Genomic DNA, 27,699 nt, shown 5'->3' with positions numbered 1-27,699 from the left:
TACAATAAAGGTGTTTTTTTCATCAGTTGGTCATCAAAATGCATTTAACACTGTAGCATTATTGATCAGTATTGCTTTCTGTTATTCTTGAAATATATATTTAAAAGAAAAAAGACAGCATTGGTTAGTTTAGACTTGGAATCAAAGTATTTGAGTTGTCTGAACACTAAACTCGGTGAATCGCTGTCTAACAGTGATTCCCAAGCTGGAACATTGTGAAACAGGAAGGCACAGATCGCAGGCATGCACAAACTTTTTATTGTTTTCAATAAAAATAACTTATTCTACATAAGCTTTATTGATTGAATAATTGATATTTCTTTCTTTTGTACAAAAATGACACAATTTAATCAACAGGTTAAAGAAAAGCATCAGTTATTATAGAGTCCGAAAAGGAGCAGGATGAAGCAAAGCGTATTTATTCCTGCATGCCCCCCTTTATAATCACAATTTTATCTTCCTTACAGTTGTTACATCCCTTAATTGTCTGTTTTTTTTTTAAAGAAAAAAATAAATAAATACAAAAAAATACCAAATTAATATAGACATATACACCTACATTCTTATGTACACATCTGCATATATTGGCACACATTTACACACAGATATATATACACATATGCAAACACACACACAATACAGAATAGCTGACAGATGGGTTTTATTGTGACAGCTCACCAACACACACATATAACAGTTTGATCAACAAGTGTGTTCAAGACCAAACATAATTACACACAAAGATGTTGTTGAAGCACAGATTGGAGTTAACCCTTGAGCAAATAATGTTAATATGCTATTAAAGGAATCACACCTGTGTCCCGCAAGACTTTTTCAGCCTTCGGGGATGTGAAATATTTTGGCGTTTTTGTTGCTGATTATTTTAATAAGGGGATGCTAGTGAAGTTTGTGCATGTGTATGAATACTGGAACAGGTCATTTATTTTAAAAAAAAAAAAAAAAAAAAAGCTAAGAAACACTGTATTGTAACTAACATATGTGTACAAAAACGAGTTTGAATAGAAAATCCTGTTTAGTTAAAAAATAAAAATAAACAATCTTATCTTACTGAGTCACCTCTTTAGGAAAACAATCGCAGGTCCTAAGTTTGATGCATTTCAACGGAAGTTGTAAAAGTGAGCACAGATTTTGTTTCGTCTCTCCAGAGTTTCTGAAGGGAATTATTTGACTCATTCTACAGATGCTGCACATCCTAAGTACATCCTGGTGTCAGATATTTTCATACAAACTAACCAGGACAAATGCATCTCAACTAAAATAAAAACTAATATTATCTCTCTGTCATCCAGATACATGTGGAGACCAGAAATCCATTCCATCATTAGTTTAACTTAATATTCTTTATCTCATTGGCAAATAGAGGATCTTTGCTGATTTTTAACCTCTGCATTGGATAAATCTGGTATTTGGTTGATGAAGATCATACAAACTGTTGCAGTTTGATATCATCTTTGCTGCCTGTTTATTTGCTGCTTTCATCCCCGAATGGAGGAGACAACAGCAAGCGTTTCATCAGGTTTTTCTGATGAGGGTCTTACACAAAAACAAACAGAAAACAGTTAAACTGACCTCTGAACATTGTGAATTTCCATTTATTTGACCTTTTTTAACCTTATATCTGATGAAAGTAACCATCTGGCTGGTATTTTACCTTTAAAAAAAACAGTTACTAGCACTGTTTTTACTAAGAAAAGCGGCACTTTTGTGTTGATGTGGCTATTTAATTGGAAGCTTAGGCTTTCAGTCTTTTCTGGACTGATAGCTACTCAGAAAGCTGCTGTGCGTTTTACAGCTGGTAACCAGATTATGTTTTAAACAATGTTATGTGAAAGCCTGACAGATTGCACTGAGGGTATTTTTTAAGCATGTTTTAAGGTTTTCAAGGATGTTGTCAGAGACATAAGCCGGTTAAAGTGTCTCAGTTCAACCATCGGCTGAATCTGAAACATCTCTGCCTGCCTGAAGGGGCTTTAAACCGCAGCGTGGAGGTGACTCACAGCCAACTGAGCCCTCCTCGCTGTGCTGACTGATAGACAGTCGGTCTGATGGTGCATAACTTCGTGTTGTCACTCTGTCACCTCTTGCTAATCATAAGCTTACCTTTTCTATTCCCCCTCTATTTGTACACAGACTTTTCTCTAGTTTTAAACTGAGGTTGTGGAGTTTGTACAAAAAAGGTTTTTTTTTTTCAGTTTTGCAAATGCTCCTTTTTTGATCATGCTTTTTTTATCCTCTCCCTTTGTTCAGAGGCAGTGAGGGGCATCCCAGTATCCAGCGGGATGAATGGTAGTGGTATTGGTGGGATGGTCCCCACCAGCTTAAGTGGGCAGCAGCTGGCCTCTGCCATTCCTTCACCCACAGCTGGAAAGTCTTGGCGCAGCAAGTCCATGAACCTCAAGCACAGCGCCACTTCATCTATGCTGGCAAGCCCCACACACTCACCCTCCACCACCCCATCACCACAGGCCCTGGAAGGCCTTCACTCTCATGGAAGCGACGGATCAAAAGTCGGGTCAGGGGTTGCACTCTCTCAGAGGTCAATGCTGGAAAAGTTTCGCCTAATTAACCCCCGATCTGCATCGAGAGCATCACCATCTATGGCAGAAATGGCTCTTCAGGAGGAAGATGATCTGTCGGAGTACGGCGAAGACGGACTGACAGCCGCAGGCTCAGTGTGCAGCAGCGGTAGTAGCAGTGCTACGACCAAACAAACTCCTTCAAAGACCCCCGCATCATCCATCACTGCACCGAGCAAAACATCTTCATCCACCTCCTCAAACAATTCAAAGGCCTCTGCCAGTAGCAGCAGGTCCATGGCCTCAAGCAAAGACAGGGAGGACAAAAGCAAGTCTGGGAAATCATCTAAGGAGAACCCTCCACTGAAAGAGGAGCGGGAGACCTCCGCTGACTCCACCAAGAAGAACTCTAAAATAGCCAGTCTCATCCCCAAAGGAGGGAAGTCATCGTCAGGGAAGAAAGAGGGTGGAACCTCCTCAGCTTCCAGCGGCATCCCAAAACCGGGACTTAAAGCTCCTTCCACAGCAACGGCAAAGCCTCAGACCCAGACCCAGACCCAGACCCAGAACCAAGCAGCCTTAAACAGCAGTGGCAACATGAGAGGAGAGGAGAAAGCCAAGCTGACGAAAGGTGGGCAAGGTGGGAGTTTTTACATTCAACGCTCCATTGGGGGCCCAGAGGGGAAACGGACCAGCATGACATCATCCACCAGCACCTCAGCTCTGTCTGGGTCCAGTGGGATGACTGGAGGAGGAGGAGGAGGTGGGGTGCTGGGAGGGAATGGAGTAGTTCAACTTCCTCAGCAGCAGCAGCACAACCACCCCAACACGGCCACTGTTGCTCCCTTCATGTACAGGTAAGATGTCCATTTCCATTTATAAGGCAGACATTAAAGTATTGAAGGTGTGTTGTTAGCTTTTCCACTGATAGGTCAGTTTTTTTTAACCCATTGTAAGTCACACCTGCACACATGCATGCCCACATGTATGCTGTCACACACATACATCGTTTGTAATCCTGTAGCTTTCCCAGTGATCAGCTGTTGCTCCCCACTGTGCATCTTGTTCTCGCCTCCACATCATTTCACAGTCATTACGGAACAAATTAACATCCTCAGCCTGCTGCTTGCCAAAGCCTATTATTTGTCTGTCTGAGCTTCATCCTTGATGTAAGAATCCAGACGTCGGCTGTGTTCAGAAACCCATTCCCATTTTTATTTTGACACTGTTGTTTTGATGCATACTGGAATCAGAGGAGCAGGGAGTGGGGAAGATCCAGATGAATAAAAAATTTTACAAAGAGCCACCAACGTCTCTGATGCCTTTGTGCTTGGAGAGAGAGGAAGTTAGGAATCCCATTAGACAAAACCTAATCCTTCACCCTTCTCTGCTTCTAGATGCCTCCTCCTGCTCAGTCTGCTCTGCACATCCAGCTGCATTAACAGTATTTTAAACCCACATATTCAGCAAGCTGCTGCTGCTGCTGTCAGTCCTGCTCAAATGATGATGATAATAATAATAATAATTAAATTATATTTATTATTATTATTATTATTATTATTAATAATAATAATAATAATAATAATAATAATAATAAAAAATGATATTTATTATTTTTAATAATAATAATAATAATATTAATAATCACCCACTCAATGAGAAAATAGTAAGTGGATGAACCATCTGTTTGGTCTGTTTTTGAAGGAATATTTTGAAGCTTGAACTTCACTCACTTCTTGCTCCCATGGCTTTTTTTTTTTTTTTTTTTTTAATCATTTTAATTTTCATCCATTTTTGAGTGAATTAAATTGGGTAACATCCATCAGAAATGCTCTGAGTCAAAAATGTATTTATTTTATTTATATGAGTTTGGACTGTAAAAGAAGTAATAGATAGTTCAAGAGTTTTACATGAAATACAAAATAATAAAAACAATGAAGAAAAGTTCAAATGATGGACAATATAAGTAAATTAATAATTTTAATTATAGTGCTGGGGAGGTTGGAAATTCTATAAGGGCTTATCGAGAACCATAATCTAAATGTAAAAATAAGACAAGACGGTAATTGATCCAGGGAAAGTAAATACTTACAATGAAGCATAAATTAGATTAAAAAATGACAAATTAACCAAGCTTAAATACTTCAATAACACAATAAAAAGAAACAAATTATCACGATAACAGGAAATCACAAGTTAACAATATCAAAATGAAGAAATATTCGGTTTCTGTCAACCATTACAAGGAAATATTTAAGATAATTAATGATGAATAAAAACAGTGGGAAGAGCCAGCTTCACTCACTGCTGTGAAGCTTTAGCCTCATCAGAGTGTGGTATAACTAAAAACATGCACATCTCTGTGAAGAATAGCAGGAGAGGGAAAGCATGCAGAGCTGCTTGGTGAGCTCTTGCTGCTGGCAAGCTGACGTGATCCAGAGCCAGGAAAATGGAAAAGTTAGTCATACACAGCAGACTCAAAGCTCTCTTCCATTTTTTTTTCTTTTTGCTTGCTGAATTTTGGTGTTTCAGACACAATGATGGGATTTTTCACTGATTTCACATCTTAAATCTAAATATTTATCAGTTACTTCCACTGAATTACACATTTTCATGATATCTTATTGTTTCACCTTTTGAGAGACGAGCCAGACATCACCAACAGGTCTCACTAGAAACTGTTAGCATGTATTCAGCAAGTGTTGTCAAGCTGTGTTACTTTAACATACTTTCACCCAATCTATTTCTTCCTTTTCTTTTTCTCTGCCCATTTTATATAGCTGCCTTTTCCAGTTTTAACAAATCAGTGTGATTGTGTCATTTTTAGCATCAACTTCCCCTCTACCCATCCTTAAAAACACTCGCACATAAGGTAAGCATTCCAAGCTGACCTTATCAGTCGTGACATGCTGAATCAGGATTGGGAGAGATACGGTGATGTTACTTGAAAGCTCAGTTAAATTTTCTTTGCAGAGTTAATTTACCACAGATTGCCTGTCAGACAAGCAGTGATGGTGGCACCACCGCATTCTGCTTCTTGCATTAGCTGTTGATCGAACAATGCAACACAACGCTTTCACAAAATAACAACTTAAATGTCATTTCTTTTCCACCCGAGGCCGCAAACATTCGTTTTGAGAGTAACTGATTGAATTTTAGGTTAGTAATGAATTATTGCTTCAACTCTCACCTTTACCATATATATGCAGTCTCCTGTTTGTCTGTCCAGCCATGGTGGAGAGTATCTCTGCCTGGGTCTGCTTTTTCTTTCTGAAACCACTGAGGTGAAGGAAACATGCAGGAAAAAAAAAACCTATTTCACATGAGCTGAAGTCAGAAACTGATGCTGCTCCCACAAATGGAAGCCAGTTCTTATCTGCAGCTCTGCAGGTGGCGATGGTGGTCCCTGGTGTGTTACATGTGGTGTGTGTATGGGAGGGAATGGCTGCTGTTCGGTAGTTTGCACAGATCTGTGTGGAGGGGGATTGTTTTAGTTTTCTCAGCTGTTTATACAAGATTAGATGTGTATAGTTTTTAGATTCTCAATAAAAACAGTGGCTATTTCTAAACTTTTGATTATGTATGTGTGTGTTGTGGTGTTTTGTGTTATTTGTTTCCGTCTCTGACTGTGTTCATGTTGTCTGTTTTTGACTGACTGCACATGGTTTTGTCTCTTGTTGTGATTCTGACTTCATCGGAGTGAATTTCTTCTGCTCAGCAAACAAACAGTGGAACATGATGCTGCTGAGGCTTGAAGAGCACAGGCAGATGAACACAAACACACATTGAACACACTCTGCTCTACACACACACACACACACACACACACACACACACACACTGACAGCCACCCAGAAAACGTGTATGAAACAGTCTCTTCTCCCCGTTGGGGTTGTCCATCTGTTGAACATGTAGCTAAGACCCATGGATTTCTCTGAAGTTCAAATTCTTCTGCAGTAGCCTGACAAAGGCACACTCTACATGCAGCGTAGGGAGTGTTTTGGCTGTTTAAGAAACTGGTTTTTATATTTAGTTTCTCAGCAATTGTATTTGTTTGAATTTTCTGCTGAAACACATTTTCTTTATCAGTTTTCACCAAGTATTTATAGTATTCTGTCTTCGGTATACAGTTTTCTGTTCTTAAGTAATCATAATAATAATATTATGACAATATTAAAAGAAAACTTTCAGAAAATAACATATTGAACAGTTTTTTTGTTTTAATTTTTTTCTAATTTTATTTAAATTAAGATTTAAGGCACAATATTATATTTTGTCACATCAATTTTTTAAATAAAAAACATAATATCATATGTTTAGTTATTTTGGCTTTTTTCAGTTGAATTCAAATAAGTAGTAATGAATATGCAAAAATGGTCCATTTAAGGGGGCTATGCAAAACCAAGAAAGACAATGAGACTCAGTAAACATGAACTAATGTGCAAATGAAGCAATTAAAAGCAAAATGTTTTGATAAAAACAGCTCAGTGCCCGTTTATGCTGTTCCCTGTCTGCTGGAGTTGCCTATGATAGGAAAAAAAATACTTTATAATAATGCAATAACAATTAATTATGATGTAGCTAATAGGCTTTGTTTAACATATCTTTTTTTTTCTGCACAATAATTATCCAGGCCAAAAGTGTTTACAATCTCAGTATCAGTATCATTATTGACGTGAAATTATTTTCTACCAAAGCTGTAACACAAAGGGAAATGTTATCTTGAAACTTAAATAAAACTTATATATGACTAAAACTCCAATAGAAATTAGTCACAAAAAAAGACAGAAGCTAATTAGCCTAAACAAGTCTCCAGGAGACTCAGCCATGTTATCAGTAAAACAGTTAACTTCTGCTATGGTCATGAGAAATTAATGTATATGGATCTGAAAAAAAAGAAACTTAAATAAACTTAAACTTGAACTGTTAACAGTGTCTGATAACAAATACACATGAGCAAAAACAGTTTTTAAAAAGCACATATTCTAGCCTAAATTCAACCTCAGGCAGATTTGCCCTGGAAAGAAAAGTGAAGCAGTGTTTTACCGATTCCAGTGAATGCTGCCCCTCATGAAACCATTCCAGTTGCTGTAATCACCCTAATTCTTCCAGATGTTAAAGTCTGTCATTGTACAGCTGTGTGTTATTTGTTTCTTTTTCCTGTAGGACATTCTCAGAAAATGACTGCACCATGGTGGCCCCAGCCGACCCCTGTCTCAGCCCTACCAAGGGAGAGCTGGTCTACAGCAAGACAGCCAAACAGTGCCTGGAGGAGATATCAGGTAGAGCAGATCTACACACACACACACACACACACACACACACACACACACACACACACACACACACACACACACACACACACACACACAGAGAATTCCTGTGGGCTATGTGCAGACATCTCCCTGTGTGGGTGTGTAAATGTGCACACGGATATCCGTTTTATCATTTATATCTTGTATTCTTGGTTATATAAGACTTTAACCTTCAACTTCTGCTCTGCATCTATATTTATTCACTGTTGACCTTAAAGCTGCTGCAGAGATGAGGCAGGTCTTCTCTGCATGTGTAAGGAGTTGTTTCAAATTAGCATTTCCTTCATAAAGGGAAACAAACTGGATAAAAGCGGCAAATAAATGCATGAATTCTTTGTGATATTTGTGGAAGAGGATGCTACTGCGTCTGGTAATAGAGCATCAGAGGAAAGTAGCTGCAGGAGGAGATTTTGAAGGCAGCTGCTGTAGGAAGTACAATGTTCTGGTGTCGTGCATCTAGTGTGTAAGTGTGTGTGTGTATCTACTGATGGAAAGCTGTTTGTGTTTACTTGGGGTATCCCATCCACAGTGGTTTCATGTCGCGCATGGAAAAGGTCAACACTGACAGCTGGACACAGGGAACATCTGTGGCTCTGTGTTTACATCCCCAAAGGCTCCGATCATCTGTTACAGTGACAGTGCTGCATCACTATAGCAACCATAGTACATTATCAACTATAGAAGAAATGTATTCTGTGGAGCACTATGCGCGAGTGTGTGGGCGTATACAGGTGTTAGTGCGTGCGTGTGTGGGCGCGGTTAGGTGTAAGTGCATGTGGGTGGCGCAAAGTTTTAAAAGGTACACTCTCACTTGGGGAAATGGTTTTTGGGAGAGGCAGCTGGGTAGCCGTAATTTTTGTTGACCGTTTTTCGCTTTTCTCCTTTGTAATTTGCTTTAGCCTTTTGTGTGTTTTCTTCAATATTATTCCGGTTTATTTTCTGTCAAGTCATCACAGCACGTTCTCTGTATATATAAAGCAACGCTGATCCCAATGAAAATAAACCATCTTAAGACGCAACTGGATCCAGCATCTCTTTGGAAGGACGAAGCGCGTCACCAATATTACAGGACCCAACACCTCTCAGCGGCTATAGGAAAAGGAAGCCGCAACATTTGTCAACAAAAAAGGCATCTATGAAAAGCTTCACGCTGCGCACCTGCCAAAGGAACGGGCCAGTGGTAGGAGAAAAGGAGCAGTTAAGTGCGCAAAACGCAATTCATTCATCTGAATACAGGTAAGCCAAGCCTGTTTCATGATTTTGTGGATTACGCTGAAAGCAATCCTGCTGTTGATGCCGCCGAGCGTCTTATAAGGAATGAATGAATGAAGCGGACATTTTGCGCCAGAGGAAGCGCTACTTCCTTGTGCCTGGCCGTGATTGAAACGGAATGGTGCGCAGCGCCGATGTTGTCTGGATATCAAGTTGTTGAATTGTGAAATCTGAATGTAAAAGGCATGAACCTCAAATATATCTCGGAACTTTGAATGTTGAGTAATGTGAAATGAAGTTTAATTAAAATGAGTCAAGCAAGCACGGGTTCAAACATGATGGAAAATGAAAGAGGGACAAGGGAAGTTAAACTCACCATAAAAGCTCTGGAAAACAAAATCGAACGACTACAAAATGAGCGTAAAACTGCTACCAATAAAATCAAAGCATTAATACCACAAATTAAATCTCAGATGAAATTAAAGGAAAATGGTACAGAAATTTCTCTGGGACTTGAAAACTTAAATGTACTGTGTGAAAAGGCCCACTCAGCACACAAGTAGCTGTTGCCATTACTTCCAGAGGAGGAAAAGGAAAAACAAAATGAATGGTTTTCCACCATTATGGAATATTCGGAGGCATTTACTGATGCAGTGAAAGACTGGCAAAAGGAGAATTTGCATAGAAATGCAGAACCACCACCACCACCAACTGCAAGCCCAGGCAGCGCTGACAAGCTGAAACCCTCTCATGAACCTGAAGCAGACATTCAAGTGGAACCTGAGGACAGTGTTTCAAATGTAGGGAGTAAAAGATCACATTACTCCTCCACAACCTCAAGATCCTCTGCACAATGGAAAGCGGAAGCAGAGCTGACTGCATTAGAAGCAAAACAAAAACTGCTTGACGAAAAGCATGCACTTCAAGAGGAAGAAGAAAGACTACGAAAAAGAAAGGAGAAGTTTCAGTTGGACACTGAAATTGCTGAAAAAATGGCAACTCTAAATTTGCTAAAAGCCAGAAGCAGTATCGTCAGTGGAAGTCACAAATCAAGAGCTTCTGACGGGATGAACTCCTACCTGGAAAAGAAACAACATCCACAAAAGCCAAAACTTCTTAATGTGAAAGCATTAGAATTTATCCCATCGCTGTCCACAAAACCGAAGAGGAAAACCTGTGACGACGCACCTCCAACAGTAGAGCCATCTGTTCCTGCACTGACGCAGAATGGAAATGCATTTTGTGATGACAGCAATGGCATGTTTGATATAATGAGAAAGCAGAATGAAATAACATCACTTCTCATACAACAGCAATGCCTGTCTGCTCTTCCAAAAAGAGAAATCCCAGTATTTGATGGCGACCCTCTTAAGTTTTACTCTTTTATGAGAGCATTTGAATATGGAGTGGAATGTCATACAAATAACAACTATGATCGACTGTATTTTTTGGAACAATACACAAAAGGAAATGCAAAAGAGCTTGTGAGAAGTTGCCAATATATCGATGCACAAAGAGGATATTTCAAAGCAAAGGCGCTATTAAAGGAGCGTTACGGAAATGAGCAGAAGGTGGCATCGGCTTATATGGAAAGAGCATTGTCTTGGCCACAAATTAAACCAGAGGATGTGAAGGCTCTGTCGGAATACAGTCTCTTTCTCCGCAGCTGCTGTAATGCTATGGAGAACGTGCAATACCTACGTGATCTGGGCACACCATCTAATATGCTGGACATTATAAAGAAATTGCCATACAGGATGAGAGAAAAATGGAGAAGTCATGCCTGCGACCTTCAGGAGAAATCAGACAGAAGAGCAAGGTTTATTGACATTACAGCCTTTGTTGAAAGGCAAGTGAAAATACTCACCGATCCAGTTTTTGGCAACATACACGATGCACCAACAATGCATAAAGGAGGAAGCAAACTCAAAGTCCAGCTCCGCCCTGGAATTAAAGGGACAAGTTTTGCCACAACTGTAGACCCTGTGGAAAGGAAATGTCTGTTGGAGAATAAGAGCAAAGATACTCACCAAACAAGGAGGCACATATGCCCCTGCTGTGAAGAAGGACATTCACTTGAGAAGTGTGTGAAGTTGGAAAGAATGGCTCACAAAGACAAGATGAGATTCTTAAAGGACAACGGATTCTGTTATAGCTGTCTGTGTAAAGGACACGTCAGTAAGGAATGCCGTAGAAGGATCTCTTGTTTCAAATGTGGCCTGAAACACCCAGCTGTTTTACACAGGGACAATGTGAGTAATGCTGATCAGACTGGGAGAAATGTCATGCAGTCTGTGGACAACACCCTGGTCTCGAGTGGTCTTACAGGGGCTGGAGAGCAGAACTGCAAACTTCCTATCGTGCCAGTCCAGGTCAAAGCAAAGAAGGGCAATAAAATTATCTGCACATATGCTTTCCTGGACCAAGGCAGCACAGCGGTATTCTGCACAGAGGACTTGTTGCATAAACTCCATCTCACTGGAAAAAGGACCAACATTCTCCTGAGAACCATGGGTCAGGAAAGAGTGGTGAACAGCAATGTGGTCCCTGAGTTAGAGGTAGCAGCACTTAATTGTGACAACTTTATTGACTTGCCGAGAGCCTACACACAGAAGTCAATGCCAGTATATCAGAGCAACATACCTACAGAAAAGGATGTGAGAATGTGGCCACACTTAAAACACATCACCTTACCTCAGATTGATGCAGGAATTGATCTGCTCATTGGAACCAATATTCCTAAAGCCATGGAGCCATTGGAGGTGATCCACAGTGTGAATGATGGACCTTATGCCATAAGGACTGTACTGGGCTGGACAGTGAATGGACCACTGGCAGGAGGAGGCAGTGGGCAGGCTATTGACTGTGAGTCAGTGACAGTAAACAGAGTCTCCGTCATACATCTGGATGAGCTGTGGAAACAACAGTTCAAGAATGATTTTCCTGAAACTGCCATGGATGAGCAGCCAAGTCTGTCCAAAGAGGATCAACGGTTCCTGGAATTAGTGAATACATCTGTAAAGCATCTGGATGGTCACTATCAGATCGGTCTGCCTTTCAGAGAGCCAGAGGTCATTATGCCTAACAATAGGAAAGTGGTGGAACAGAGGTTGCACTACCTGAAAAGGAGGTTTCAGAAAGACTCACTGTTTCACTCAGAGTATACCACCTTCATGAACGACCTACTTGCGAGGGGCTATGCTGAGAGGGTGCCTGAGAAAGAGTTGAATTGTTGCGACGGCAAAGTCTGGTACATACCACACCATGGCATCCATCATCCAACTAAAGGGAAGCTGAGAGTGGTGTTTGATTGTGGTGCCAGCTTTAAATGGAAATCACTCAATGATCAGCTACTTCAAGGCCCTGATCTAACTAGCTCACTGATAGGAGTTGTTACTCGATTCAGAAAGGAGCCTGTCATTATCATGGCAGACATCGAGTCCATGTTCCATCAGGTGCGAGTCCCTGCAGAGGATGCTGACCTCCTGAGGTTCCTGTGGTGGCCGCAGGGGGAGCTAGACCAAAAGTCAGTCGAGTTCAGGATGAAGGTACACCTATTTGGTGCAACCTCATCCCCTGCCTGTGCCAATTTCGCACTGAAGAAATGTGCCGAGGATTTTGTACACCTGTTTAAGGAGGAGACGGTTAATAAAATCCTGCATTGTTTCTATGTGGATGATTGCCTTGCATCTGTGTGTACTGAGGAGGAAGCAGTCACTTTGTACAGGGAACTTGTGGCTCTGTGTAAAAGGGGTGGATTTTGCCTTACGAAGTGGCTAAGCAACAGGCCAAAAGTTCTAGAGCATATTCCAGAAATGAACAGAGCTAAAGGAGTCATGAATTTGGATTTCGAGCAGCCATCCTTGCCTGTAGAGAGAGTGTTGGGTGTGGAATGGTGCATTCAATCTGACATGTTCAAATTCAAGATTGTGCTCCAGGAAAGGCCATTCACCCGCAGAGGGATTCTTTCAACACTGAGCTCTATTTACGATCCTTTGGGGATGTTGAGTCCTGTTGTACTGGTTGCTAAATTAATCTTAAGGGACCTGTGTAGAAAAGCACTTGGCTGGGACGAGCCTATACCTGAAGAAGTCTCCAAAAGGTGGACTGACAACGTCTTCATCTGTTGGACAACTTTAGGCTAAACAGATGCCTTAAACCTGTGGATTTTGGAGATGTAATAACAGCTCAATTACACCATTTTTGTGATGCCAGCCAAGATGGGTACGGTTCAGTAACCTATCTGCTGCTGCAAAACAAGCACCACCAGAGTCACATTGCCTTTATCATGGGGAAGTCACGTGTGGCTCCGTTGAAAGCAGTTACCATCCCCAGAATGGAGCTTGTAGCAGCCACAATGGCCAGTCGCATGGACACTTTGTGGAGAAAGGAACTACACATCAACTTACAAGACTCTGTATTTTGGACAGACAGTGAATCAGTGTTAAAGTACATCAGGAACAAGACAACCAGGTTCAAAGTGTTTGTGGCAAACAGAGTGGCTGAGATTCTAAAATCTTCTCGTCAGGATCAGTGGAGATATGTGGACACAGGGTCAAACCCAGCAGATGCTGCCATGGGGTTAAGGTGGAGAATTTCCTTAAGGATACAGCCTGGGTGTCAGCACCTCACTTTTTAGGCCTGCCAGAGAGTGAGTGGCCTGCGAATCCTGAGGCAGGTGAGCAGATCTCGCTGAATGATCCTGAAGTAAAAAACATCATCTCAGTGAATGCTGTGAAGACTGAGGAAGATCAAACTACTCACCTGATCCATTACTTTTCCTCCTGGACTCGTTTGAGAAAGTCTGTGGCGTGGATGCTATGGTATAAAAAAGGGCTGTTGTACCGTTACAAGAAAAGAAAGGAGCTGCAAACAAGCTCCCGCCTCACCGTGGAAGATCTTGAAGAAGCTGAGCTTGCAATAATAAAGTTTTCCCAGAAGAGATGTTTCCCAGAGGAGATCGAGAGTCTGGAGAAAGGGGAGAATGTTAAGAGAAGCAGTCGTCTGTTTGCATTATGTCCAACATTTGAAGATGGCATCCTGCGAGTAGGAGGCAGACTCAGTAGATCATCGATGCCAGCAGAGTCAAAACACCCTGTCATTCTGGCTAAAGAGCTCCACATCTCCATCCTCCTGCTCCGCCACATTCACCAGGAAGTTGGGCATGGAGGGAGAAATCATATGCTTTCCAAGCTCTGCGAGAAGTATTGGATTACTGGAGCGAGTACCGCAATTAAAGGTGTTTTGTCGAGATGCACCATCTGCAGAAGACAAAATGTTTCCCCTGTTTGCCAGCAGATGGCAGATTTGCCAAAAGACAGAATACAACCAGACCAGCCACCATTCACCTGCGTGGGAGTGGATTACTTCGGCCCATTTGAGGTGAAAAGCAGGAAGAGTATCGTAAAACGGTATGGTGTACTGTTCACCTGCCTCGCATCAAGGGCTGTCCACATCGAAGTAGCATCATCGTTGGACACGGATTCCTTTATTAATGCTCTCAGGCGCTTCATTGCCAGGAGGGGACAGGTGAAGGAACTGCGTTCTGATAATGGCATGAACTTTATTGGAGCTGAAAGGGAGCTAAAGATGGCAATTGAACAATGGAATCAGATGCAGATTAATAACTTGCTGCTACAGAAGGGCATCAAGTGGACTTTCAACCCACCAACAGGATCCCATCATGGAGGAGCGTGGGAAAGGCTCATTCGATCCGTGAGGAAAGTGCTCAATTCGACTTTAAAAGTACAACATTTGGACGAGGAAGGTCTTCAAACTGTGCTGTGTGAAGTTGAAGCCATTGTGAACAGCAGGCCAATCACAAAAGCATCCACAGATCCAAATGACCTGGAGGCTTTAACACCTAATCACCTGCTGCTGCAAAATAACTTACCTTCATTACCACCAGGAGTATTCCAGCCAACCGATGTTTATGCTAAGAGGAGATGGAGACAAGTTCAGTATATGTCAGACCTTTTTTGGAAACAGTGGACTAAAGAATACTTGCCTCTGATGCAGGAGCGCCAGCGTTGGGCTGGAGTCAAGCGGAATCTTATTCCTGGAGATGTTGTGATCATCGTGGACAGCACAGCTCCTCGAAACTCTTGGATTATGGGACGAGTGTTGGAGACTTTTCCTGATAAAAGGGGATTGGTCCGCCAGGTCCGGGTTAAAATCCAAGACTAGCTGTTTGGACCGACCTATTACCAAGGTGTGTCTGTTGATGGAGGCAGATAGCGCATAAGGACCCACCTGGTCCTCTGGAAAATTAGTGACTTTGTTTTTGCTGTTTTTTGGACCGGCGTGACCATCTATTGACTGAAGTGACTTTGAGCCTATTGGTCAAAATGGTGACCAGAAGAAAGAAAATTGCTATGTTGTATTTTCATAGACTGTGATACTCTCATGCCATTTATATATGTGTGTATATATGTATGTATATGTGTGTATATATATATATATATATATATGTATGTATGTATGTGTATATATATATATGTATTTGGATTGGTTATGTGACAACTATGTCTTCTAATTCCATGTTTGTTGAATTATTGTAGAAATCAATAATTAGGGGCTGGTGTATAGAAGACATGTATTCTGTGGAGCACTATACGCGAGTGTGTGGGCGTATACAGGTGTTAGTGCGTGCGTGTGTGGGCGCGGTTAGGTGTAAGTGCATGTGGGTGGGGCAAAGTTTTAAAAGGTACACTCTCACTTGGGGAAATGGTTTTGGGGAGAGGCAGCTGGGTAGCCGTAATTTTTGTTGACCGTTTTTCGTTTTTCGCTTTTCTCCTTTGTAATTTGCTTTAGCCTTTTGTGTGTTTTCTTCAATATTATTCCGGTTTATTTTCTGTCAAGTCATCACAGCACGTTCTCTGTATATATAAAGCAACACTGATCCCAATGAAAATAAACCATCTTAAGACGCAACTGGATCCAGCATCTCTTTGGAAGGACGAAGCGCGTCACCAATATTACAGGACCCAACACCTCTCAGCGGCTATAGGAAAAGGAAGCCGCAACATCAACCATTATAATGATAATCGTCATTTTCAATCTCAGCAGAAGGACTGCTTTGAAGAAGAAACATGTAAACTGGATAAGGGAGATGGGAGTCTTCTTAATGTCCATTTACAGTCCCTGGCCTGAGTCTTAGGTCCACAAACCTCTCATTTTCCTCTGCTTCACATTCTCAGCGTTGGCTTCTGTGGAGATAATATTCACACATTGTATTAGGGCTGGGCGACATGGCTAAAATCTCATATCCTGATATAGCTCATTTTATAGCCTCATAACGATATACATAATAATATAAAATTGTTTGTGTAATTTTGTGTCAGTCAAATTCCTGTTGCAGCGTTTGCATCTGGAGTTTATTATAAGAGTTTTCTCCACTACTTGACGCTGCTTTTGCAGCTTTTGCTCATTGACTCTATTCTTTATTCTGTATTCTTTAACTTGATTCTTGTGCAGGTTATAAAATGAGTTGTGTCGGAGTTTGTTTGTTGGGACTGTGATCTAGTCTGTTGTCGGTTCCATGTCGGTCTTTTTATATCCAAACCGCATCCATGCGACAGAAATTTCCCCTTTTTTATGAACAAGCTCATTGGTTTTGGTTGTCTGGTCATCTTTTAATGACTTATCCTGCTCTGAAACACGTCTGCTACCTTATTTCTCCATGTTTGTTTTTATATTGCAGCGTGCATGCCGTAATGTACATCTTGACATAAAATACCGCAGTAAAGCACCTTATCATAGCAAACGATATCGCTACACCTGCATTATTTCAGTGGCATATTTCTATTCATTCTGAAAGTGTTAAGTTTTTTTCATCATTAGTAGTTTTAGCCTTTTCATCTACAAACAAATTTTCTATTAAAATATTTACACTGGTTTCCAGTCAGTCATGGGATAGATTTTAAAACCCTGCTGATTGTTTAAAAATCTCAGAACGGTTTATGTCCAGAAAACATCTGTGTTCAGAGAATATAAACCAAGTAGAACTCTTCGATCCAAAGAATCTGGTCAACTGGTCCAGACCAGAGTCCAGACCAGAGTCCAGACCAAACATGGAGAAGCAGCATTTAGGCAGCATTTAGCTGCAAACAAGTGGAACAAACTGCCAGTGGAGATTAAACTTTCACTTTTAAATCCAGGTTAAAAACATTTATTTTCTCATGCGCCTATGCATGAGATTTGCACAGTAACTTTTATCTTATCTTGGTTTTGAATGTTTTAAGATAATTTATGATTTCATTGTGATTTTTGCTATTTGTTGTTGTCTTTTATGCTTTTTTACGCCATCTGTAATGCCTTTAATGTTTCATGTAAAGCACTTAGAATTGTGTCGTACATGAAAAGTGCTGTACAAATATACTTGCCCTAACTTGACATTTACATATCTTCAGAAATTTTGCAAGTTTTCACTTTGAATGATTCCTAAATCCATTCAAAAAACCTCTTGGGTTCAGAAATATACCGATTTTTTTATTATGTGTGTTTTCAAGCAGACTCTGAAGTGTTCAAATGTTGTTTGCAAAACACATGAAGAAGACTCAAATGTCTTTGCTTGTCTTTAATTACCAAACAGCTTAAATCTGTTCAGTAAAACTTGTCATGCTGAAAGCTCATGCTTGAGGCGCTTTGTGTCTAGTGCTTTAAAAGTTTCATGCTGCAAACTCACATCCTTGACGAGGATAAGAAACTAAACAAGCCAACACAGCACCAAAAGTCCACCTGCTGACTCAGAAAAACTATTGTCACAACTTATTATTCAGTTAATTAGTTAGTTACATTAAAAGAGTTTACTTTTTCTAGTTCTTGAAGCTCTCTCCATAGTGAGATTACTGTCCTGCTTGGGGTGATATTGGTTTCTATGTGGTGCCAGTTCTGCCTCAAAGGATTTTGTTGCTTAAAATCTTTTCAAATATAAATAAATAAATATAAATTAATATTAAATATAAATTTGAGGTTTATATTTCACAGCTTGTTTTATTAAAATGGGCAATGACTTAATTAGGAATCAGTTTCCTTATTATAAGAGAAAAATAGAAGTCATGTAAAAAAAAAAAATCAAACAAAACTGGATTCACTGAAAACTAAGATGTCAATTTGAAAACCAGAAAAACTTCACAAAGCACAGCAAGCACAAACAACAGCTTGTGATTATAGGTTTAGGGATGTCAGGTCGGCAGCAACATTCCAGACATTTTGCTTCGGTCGTGGCTTTTCCGAAGCCCGTCATTTCCAAGATAAAATTAGACTACAGCGCAGCCAGCTCTCTTTGTTGGGGCTCCATTACAAACACTTACTCTTCGTCGTCACACATTTCATGGTCATTTCACATCCTTCGTCCTTCCGTCTCTTCCTCTGTGTAGGGGCACAAATGAGTCTCTGAGAGGGAAACTTAAGGCCGTGCGCACCACATTTACCACATGACAAGCCTGCTCAGTTTGCATACATAGGCAAAAGCGGTGTCAGTGGTGGCAAACATCAGAGTAGCACAAACTACATAAAGTCTTTTTTCACATGTTGATTTAAGGTTTGTAGTTTGGTCTATTTTCTAAATAACATCTAAAGGCAGGTGTTTGCTTCTTCTATCCTTTAGCAGACGTGTGAAAGAAAGGTGTGATTAATACAGACAGAACTAATCATTTATGAATTGATTGATGGGAAAACGGCGGCTCTGTAGGTCTTATTGTTGATCCATGACAAGCTGCGGGGCTCGCTGTTTTAGCTCCTGAAGAAAGCATTTAATTAAGTCACTGCTGCAGCAGGGGCTGCAAATGTACAGGTGCACTGTCCAAACAACTCACCGTCACACTGCAAGGGAGATAGATGAAGGATAATGTGGGGGAAGAAAAAGATAAAGGCAAGTAAGTGAACAGAAGAAGAGAATAAGGGGGGGGGGGTTAAGAGAAAGAGCGAGTGATGAACACAGAGGAAGGCTGAGCAGGAGTGGCAGAGAGAAAGCTGCAGGCTGCATGCTGGAATGTAGAGGCAGACGGAGCCCGTTCGCCAGCATCACCATCCTCTGTCAGGAGAAAGGAGCCGTTAGAAGGGACGCAGGAGAAGTGTGGCAGGGAGCTGATAATTAAAGGAGAGACAGAGGGTGGAGGGAGATAGATAAGAGTGAATGAAAAGAGCCTGTCATTTAATAGGGGAAGAGATAAAGAGAGTGAGAAGAGGAGGGAGAGAGAACGTGTGGAGGCACGGGAGATGTAGCAGCTCATTCATCCACGCCCCTGACCGCGCCGAAGCAAGAGAAAGAAGACGGACAGCATGCGGAGAGGGGACGGAGTGGAAGGAATAAGTGTTTGTGTCTGGCTTAGTGTCTGACCATGAGCATGGGCTGGCTCAGGAATGGATCTGGATTTTACCAACGTGCTTGAGAGGGTGGTTTTTTCTCCACTCTTCGCCCTGTGCTTGCTTTCCTTCCAGCCCACTGAAGCCTGGACCTCAGTCGAGAGGCGTGGGACGTGGGGACCCATCTCTTTGCCTCATCTGTCCTCTGGTTCCTCCCTCCCTCCATCTGCTCTCTCTGTGACAGCACGGCCAAGATGTGATGCAGAGAAACACGCACAGGTGGATCCACTTGCGCAGATTGTTCCTGTTACTGAGCCACCGGTGCTGAAGAGGTAAACCACAGGAAGAGAGGAGAACGATGAAGAGAGGGGCAGAGTTTTCAGTGTATCAAGGAGGCAGCCCGGCTCGACGGCCTCCCCAGCCTCTCCCTGACAACCTCAACCTGCGGATCAAGCAGCGCTCACTCACTAACCTGACCCTGGTGAGCGATGGCGAGCAACGGGTTTACTCCTTTGAACTTGACGGCCCACCATCTCGTCTTTCCCACCCTCCAAACTCTGCGCTCTACCCAACCTCTTCACAGCGGGCAGGTGGCAGTCTGCAGGGCAGCCCCAGGAAGGAAGCAGTCGCACGGAGCGGAGGCGTGCGAGGCACCAGGGCTCGATCCCTGTCACTTTCCCTCACTAAGGTGCTTTCACAGTCAGAACATTCGCTCATTCCGGTCCCCTGGAGATGCACGGCTGCAGCCGGGCGGTCGCAGCGTGCATCGTACAGCGGCCACCCAAGGACTGAGCCAAAGCGGAAATCCAGGGAGGGGTCGGGCACAGAGGAAGAGGGAAGAAGTTTATGTTCCAGCGAGGAGACAGCAGCGAGCAGGGGAGGTGGGAAGCATGGAAACAGGGAGAAAGACGGCGGGTATTGGGCAGCGGAAGAGGTTTCTGAGGGTGGCCCTCGTGAGGGAACGGCTCAGCTGGATAAGGAGGTGATCCTCACCATGCTGGGCGACCTGGAACAGGTGCTGCACACACAGCCACCCCCAAGTAAGTTAACATGGAGAAATTAAGACTAATTTGGTAAATAAAAGAGTTGCTACACATGATTTTAGTTCCTCCAACATGAGAGGATTATCATGAAAACACTGCAGAAACGGAAAGTTTAGGGAAATATGGAGCAAACTTAACTTAGTTAACGCACTTTTACCCACTAAGTTTAAACTTGTAGACACTCAGAAATGTAAAAATATATATTAAAAAAAAAGATTGCAGCTTATACTCTTTCCTTTGCATCCACCCTCTCAGTTGGAAACCAGTATGCTTTGGTGGGTTTAAGGCTTTAAGCTACACTGGAAATTGAACAAATCATCTACCTGACAAATGATAAAAATTCTGTCAATTAAAAAGAGCATTTCTTTAACAGCTGTGTCATCACAAATTGTCATTAGGACTGTAATGGAAATGCTCTGCAGGTTGAGCTTTGGCAGTGAATAGAATTTTGTCGATTTCCTTTAAGCAGGTTGAGGCATGATGCAGCATTAAAGTGAAACACCTTGACATTCACACGGTGGAGAAATCAACACCTCCAGAAAGCACATTTATTACTTGTGCCTCCCTCACGGCTTGTGAATCACACAGCCAGTGTGATCAATAGCCCATTATTACATTTGTGTGTGCAGACTTGTGTATAGCATGTGGTTCACATAGAAGTGCTTTCTTTGTTTTAACACGCCAATATGTTTTTTATGCCTGAATGGATGTGCTTGTGAGATATTGTCTGTTTTGACTTCCTGGGCATGCAGCTGTCACTGTGCCAGTTTGTCCTTTTCTCTCTTTTTTGTTGGGAAACAGATTTTTTTTTTTTACATTAATTTAGTGTGCTGCTACACCTGCAGTGAAACACACTTGGCCAACGAGTTGTAAAATTCAGAGAGAAATTCATCAAATTTTAACAAAATCCATCTGTGTGAGAGAGAATGATGACCATGACAGTCAGGCTGATTTTCAACCCAAGTGACACTTTAAGCTACTATACAGGTACGTTTAGCTGCAGCATGGCAGTATCCTGAATTTATGCAAATGTGTACATTTTTATTTCCTCTCATTAGCTAGTTGGATGCTGCCCTTAAAGTATTCAGCTTTCATTGTTCTGGAGTCGATCCAGCTTACATGCATTATTTAAAAAAGAGGGTTAACTACTATTTAAGCAGTGACTTGTGCACTTTGTGTTCAGTCCCTTTTGTGTTATATTGTGTCAACTCTGTTTCAAGCAGGACTTGTTAAACACCCTGTGTGTGTAGCTGCATGTGTATGCTGTAAAATCTGTGTATACCGTCCCTCCTTTCCTTGCCTTTTTCAATCACACACCCACATAACCTGACACCACACACACACACACACACACACACACACACACACACACACACACACACACACACACACACACACAGGCCTGGTTTCAGTTTGGCTGCTTCATCTCTCTACCGTGCCAAGATCTGGACATCAGCTTGAATTCAAATGAAAGCTTTGTGGCTTCTCACCATGCTGAAGTGTTGGATAGTGAAGTGAAAACAGCAGCTAGGAATGCGAGCAGATATCAGCATCAGGTCGTTAGGGGGGAGGCATTTAGGATCTGCTCCTCATCCTCTATCACTAATCATGTAGGACTGGTCAATTATTTCTAGAGTTTAGAGATGAATATTTGTTTTTAGAGCAGAAATGTGAGCAGTTCTTGGATTGCCGGCAGGATGCGATTGCCTGCTGGGCAGGTGAGCCCTCTTCCTCTACACTGCAAATAATTGTTCTTAAATGCACACAGCTGCCTCTGGCTGCTTCTCAATGCTGCATGAAGTGTCCGTTCATGATGAAGACTCCAGGGTCCAATCTCCTCATGTCACTTTGTAATGGGATTAAAACGGGATATTTCTCAGAGGCGCCTTGGTAAGAACGTGCACTGAGAAGCAAGGGGGGATGAGAGAAAAGCCACGGTTGAAAAAAGGAAAAAAAAAAAAAAAGAGTTGCTTTAGGTTTGTGGTACCAGAGGTTTAGCTCCTATAACAATTGCAAGTTGTGAGTGATTTATTTAAGGAGCAGCAGCCTTCTGAACATGGCTATACATCTTTTGTGGGCATGTTGTGATGTAAAACTTAAATTTATTCATTCATTCATTCATTCATTATCCTAACCGTTCAGTCCAACGAAGGGTTGTGGGGAAGTGGGAGCCTGTCCCAGCTGTCTTTGGACAAAAGGCAGGGGTACATGCTGGACAGCTCGGCAGGCCACCCCAGGGCAACTTTAATTTAAGTACTTTTATTCAAATGTAATGAATCCATCTATCTATTCATTTTCTATGCTCACTTTTGCAAGGATTTTATTTTATTTTATTTTATCAACTAAGCAGAGCAGTTTACTAATTGCTTGATCTCAGGCAAGGCAAGTTTATTTGTATAGCACCTTTCATGTACAAGACAATTCAAAGTGCTTTACATGAAACATTAAAAGCATTACAGGAAAAAAAAAAAAGCATAAAAGAAAATACAAATACCAAAGTCACAATAAAATCATAAATTATATTTAAAATAATTAAAAGCAGAATTAAGTAAACGTTACTGTGCAGATTTCATGCATAGGCGCATGAGAAAAGAAGTGTTTCTAACCTGGATTTAAAAGTTTCTACATTTGGTGAGCGTTTAATCTCCACTGGCAGCTAAATGCCGCTTCTCCATGTTTAGTCTGGACTCTGGTCTGGACTAGTTGATCAGAGTCTTTGGATCGAAGAGCTCTGCTTGGTTTATATTCTCTGAGCATATCACAGATGTATTCTGGTCCTAAACCATTCTCAGGCATCATTTCAGTCATTTCTGAAAATCTTGCACTGACATAGTAAGCGTTAATCCATGACTATTGGCAGATTAGTCATTATTCTGGACTTTTATAATCTTATTATTGGTAGAAGTCTATATTTCCATATTTGTTAGTTTTGTTGTTGGTATTTAAATAAACTAAAATACATATGAGGCTGAAAGTTGTAGCCATGGATGTTTTGAGACCTACACAGGTTTATTTGAGATAGTTGTGACTATTTTAAGTTAAATCAGGATAAATTACTAACCCATGGTATGGGTCCTGCCAAGTGAAATACTTTCCTTTTCCTAATTATTTATTTTTGTAATTTTTCTATTAAAATTGAGGATGCTGAAAAAGGATTACAGTTCTATCCTGCAAAACTGTGGATTCTCATTGATATGTTGCATCTCATTTGTTCTGTTCAGATGTGGATTACATTCAGAGCTTTTATTTGGCCCTTCCAAAAATAAAACAAAAATCCATTATTCTTTAACATTTCTTTAGCAAAATCACTTGAGTGTTGGGGATTATTGTCTTGACCGTCTTCCTCTTGAGTTTCAATTCAAAGATAAATTCCATTCAAAGATAATGGTCTGACATTTTCCTTCAGAACTATCCTCCTTCTGAGTACAGTGCCTCTCATTCAAGGCAGAGTTTTGTTTTGATCTCATCTCCTGACTAAGCTGCAGAAATGCCGCAGTGTTCTCTTTTCAGAGGGCTTGTCTCCTCACAGCACCATCATGCACAACTTTGTGCTTTTTTAGGTTTTCCTGATGCTCGAAGCATGAAGAGGAACATGCTTGTTAGAGACACTTAAAACCTCTGAAAGGTTTCCATGCCTTAAAGCTTTACATTGTTACATCATGCAGGGAAACCAGTTTACACATTTCACAAATGTTCAGTACAATAATGGCTTATAGACACCTGAAGCCCATATCTGTCCCACACACCAAGCTGTGCAACTGTGACCTTTTCATGCCTTCAACCTCCTGCTTCTCTCATTGAACCCTTTTGCCCCAGCACTGTAATCACAGTAGCTTTCTGTCAGCATGTCTGCTCAGAGTCCTGAAATCCCCCACACACACCCTCCACACACCCAAGACTAAAGCACTTCATATATTTTATGTACTATTCAGCGTCTGGCTTCAAGATGAAACACTTGTTTCATTGTGGAATCAGAGTGTTTTTCTGAAGGAGCATTGCTAATAAGCACATGATGGGTAACATTTCAGAAGACAGAGCAGAGGGGGACACACCAAAGTATACTTGTCTGATCCAATTAAACCTCTCTGTTAGCTTGTCAGGCTAGCTTATATCTGCAGGCGGGGTAATTAACAAGTGGCATGAGACGTAGAATGGATAGCGAGCGCCGTGCTTTCCTGTTTTAAAGGTGCTTTCAGAGGGAAAATGTCTCGAGGTAGAGATGAGTGAGACGAGGTAGGGGACACGGCAGTGTTTTCTAGTGCCTGACAGAGAAGCACAGGAACTCTGACAGAGGATGATTTTACAAGCGAGACTGTGTCCTAAACTGACTGAAAAGATCCTGTGGTGTCATGACATGACATTTCTGCGTCAGCCCGGAGGAAAAACTACTGCACAAGATGATCTATTCGGTTTTCAAGTAAAAGAATTGCAATTGGTCCAGTCTGACAGGCTGATTTATTACACAGACTCCAAATTGTCAGCAAGAGATTTGGGGAAGTTCACCCGTCCTGGCTGTCATGACGATTTGTCATCATTCTGTTCCTCCTACTGAGACATTCAGTGACATCCAGTGAAATACTGTATGTCAGATGTCCTGGCCACTTCTTATATTATTGTGCAAGAAGGTGTGTGCCTCAGTGATATGTATGGTTAACATTGTGTGGTAATCCAAGCGTCTCAATGAAAACAACAAAATGCATGTCTGCAGGAGAAGACCCTGAGACAAGACGCATGAGGACAGTGAAGAACATCGCTGATCTGCGGCAGAACCTGGAAGAAACCATGTCCAGTCTACGGGGGACACAAATCAGCCACAGGTAGGAACACAGATTGTACTGTCCAGTCATTTTGTTGTTGTTGTGTTTTTATCTGCTTCTTGTGAGTGGAAACACACTAAATGTGTGTGTGTGAATGGAAAAGGTGTTGGTGCTTGGATATGTTCCTAAAGAAGCACCAGGAGATTGTTTTTTATATAGAGGATTTAACATAATGTCAAATAGTAGTTTTGTCTTGCAGTCCAAATAGATTCCTAAAACACAGGATGGATGTAATTTTTCCTGTTCAAGCTCATATAAGGTGGTGATTGATAGACCCATGTAAGAAGATTGGAAGGGGGATAGGAGGGGGTCTGGGGCTTGTTGAATTTAGGACGCATCACTAATAGTGTTCCTCTGGATCGTAGAGTGTTTCGGCCTTTCACACTATACACCCTCACCAGAGGCAGCCGGCTGCAGGGTGATCAAACCTGAGCCTGCGTCCAATGCCCAGGTATAGTTAGTGGTAAAAAGGTATTCTACTTGACTTATGCGCCCAGCAAGGATCCTGCCTCTTCATCCAAAGCCACTGGCTACTTTTCTCTGCTCTGGCACCTGACTCCTGACTCCAAGGTCTCTTAGCAGTTTGGTGGTAGATGTCGCCACAAACCCCCTGAATCTGTTTCAATCATATATTTAGAAAAGGAACAAAAACAAAGAAAACTGATTATTTCTAAAGATTCGGACTTTTAGCATTACGTTGGCATGAGAGAAAATAGAAATACTGAATCTTTTCTTTTCTACTGCAAATTAAAAGAGATTACAACATATTAGTTTTGGATAAAGATGCACAAGTCCAGTTTTCATTGCTGTTTTTTTGCTGTATTTTAAAGATGTGACATAGAAAACCTGAAAGAAATGGATTTTTAAAATATGTTATGTAAAATATTTTAAGTAAGATCTGATTCACCTTTTTTGTTTGTGGCCGTAAACTGTAGTTATTGTTATTTTATCCCTCCCTATTGTTTGTTTACTGTCAGGTAAGCAAACATTTTAACTCAACTGCAGGACATAGACTGTACCGATGCTTTCCAAACTGTTTGAGCCAAAACTGCCAAGACAACATATGTTGGTATTCATGATGCTTGAGTGTTTCAATTTGTGATGCATGAAATGGTTTGTCCTGGAGCAGTCCTCTTTAGCAATGCATAAAAACTGTGGGAATCTTTACAGATAAGGAGGATAAACTGGTTTCAATGGATTCCATTCACCACTGTAATAAAACACCAATATCAGCTTCTCTTGCAGAGATGATGAAAAACTTGAATTTTTTAAATATCATCAGTAAAAATGTTGTTTATGCATTAATGCGTTAAAAAATTAATTTGTTAATCTCAGTGTTTCCATACTCATTTTGTGACATTATGGCGTTAATTATTTATTTCAGACAAGTTCATTCAAATGTGTTTGATTTTGTTTTCTTTCTGCTTTAAAAGTTAAAAAGAAGGAAACTTAACTATTGTCACAAGCTTTGTATTTAGTAGTAGTATGAAATGAAACACTTCCCAGCTGTTAGTAAACCAGAGAATCAATAAATCAGCAGCCTGAAAAATCAAATTAGAGATGTTGCTGATCATATGATTAAATATTACCAATATTTAATTGTGTAAATGGAAAGCACTGTTCAGAGACGTGAAGTATACTCGTGTCAAACTGGTGCTCAAAAATATTATCAAAATAAATGTGTACAAATGGTACTTATGTGGTTTTCCATGTTATGGCCGAAAGGACGAGAAGCAGGAAGTGGATTTAGTTCATGTCCGGAAGATGGAAGTACGTCCCATCCGCCCTCTGTCCAATCAGAACCCTTCCCAACCCACGTATCTAAAGCAGAATTAAGTAAAGGCGAATGAACGTGTTTTCCATGTAAACCTCAATTCGACATTATTATTTCCATGTAAACCTAAAGGAGAATACTGTCATTTGGAATTATCTCATTCTGAATTATTAATTCCGATTTAAAAGCCGTCATGTAGCCACCTTTTTATTCAGGTAAAGGCAACACAGCAGCCATTCCTTTCAGTTTTGCATGAGAAGTTGCTTCATTTACAGAAAAATGGAGTCTGTTGTCACGTGAGTTGGGATATAAACTCAGAACTAATCCAGCCACTTGGTTACAGTGTGGGCGTGGAAGTTAGAGAAGCCAAATGGCTCGACTGCAGGATTTCTAGAGTTAAATACATAAAAACTGAATTTAGAAACTGAGACATGCCCAAACAAAAGGCTTTGCACAAATTTTCCGAGTCAGTTTCTTTGTGCTTCTGTGCTTTCTGGGAAACAGAGGCACGTCACACCCTGAGCATTTTATCACACTGATTCAACTATTCAGGATGTTACTGCTATGACCATGCCATCCTCTCCCCCCTCTAAAATGAAAGCCACTGGGATATGTCAGCCCCTCGGCTCGTATCACCCCTTCACCGTTGGTCTATTATTTTGTGTGTCTTTTACTCCATTTACAGAGGAAAAT

General features: G+C 41.1%; 1 protein-coding gene across 6 annotated transcripts in view; it reads left to right on the top strand.

The window, feature by feature from the left end:
- Positions 1 to 27,699, top strand: part of nav3 (neuron navigator 3) — a gene marked incomplete at its 5' end in the record, with an annotated part of 209,255 nt that overhangs the window by 94,228 nt on the left and 87,328 nt on the right. For all 6 annotated transcript variants that reach the window (XM_079263304.1, XM_079263306.1, XM_079263303.1 and 3 more), the window contains 3 exons: positions 2,269 to 3,394; positions 7,704 to 7,819; positions 25,124 to 25,232. In XM_079263304.1, coding sequence (XP_079119430.1) covers positions 2,269 to 3,394; positions 7,704 to 7,819; positions 25,124 to 25,232 — 1,351 coding nt within the window. The remainder of the gene's footprint in view (positions 1 to 2,268; positions 3,395 to 7,703; positions 7,820 to 25,123; positions 25,233 to 27,699) is intronic.

This window comes from Telmatherina bonti (assembly GCF_933228915.1).
Source record: "Telmatherina bonti genome assembly, chromosome: 23".
NCBI lineage: Eukaryota > Metazoa > Chordata > Actinopteri > Atheriniformes > Telmatherinidae > Telmatherina > Telmatherina bonti.
The sequence above is the reverse complement of the archived record's forward strand: the minus strand, read 5'-3'. Positions and strand labels throughout refer to the sequence as shown.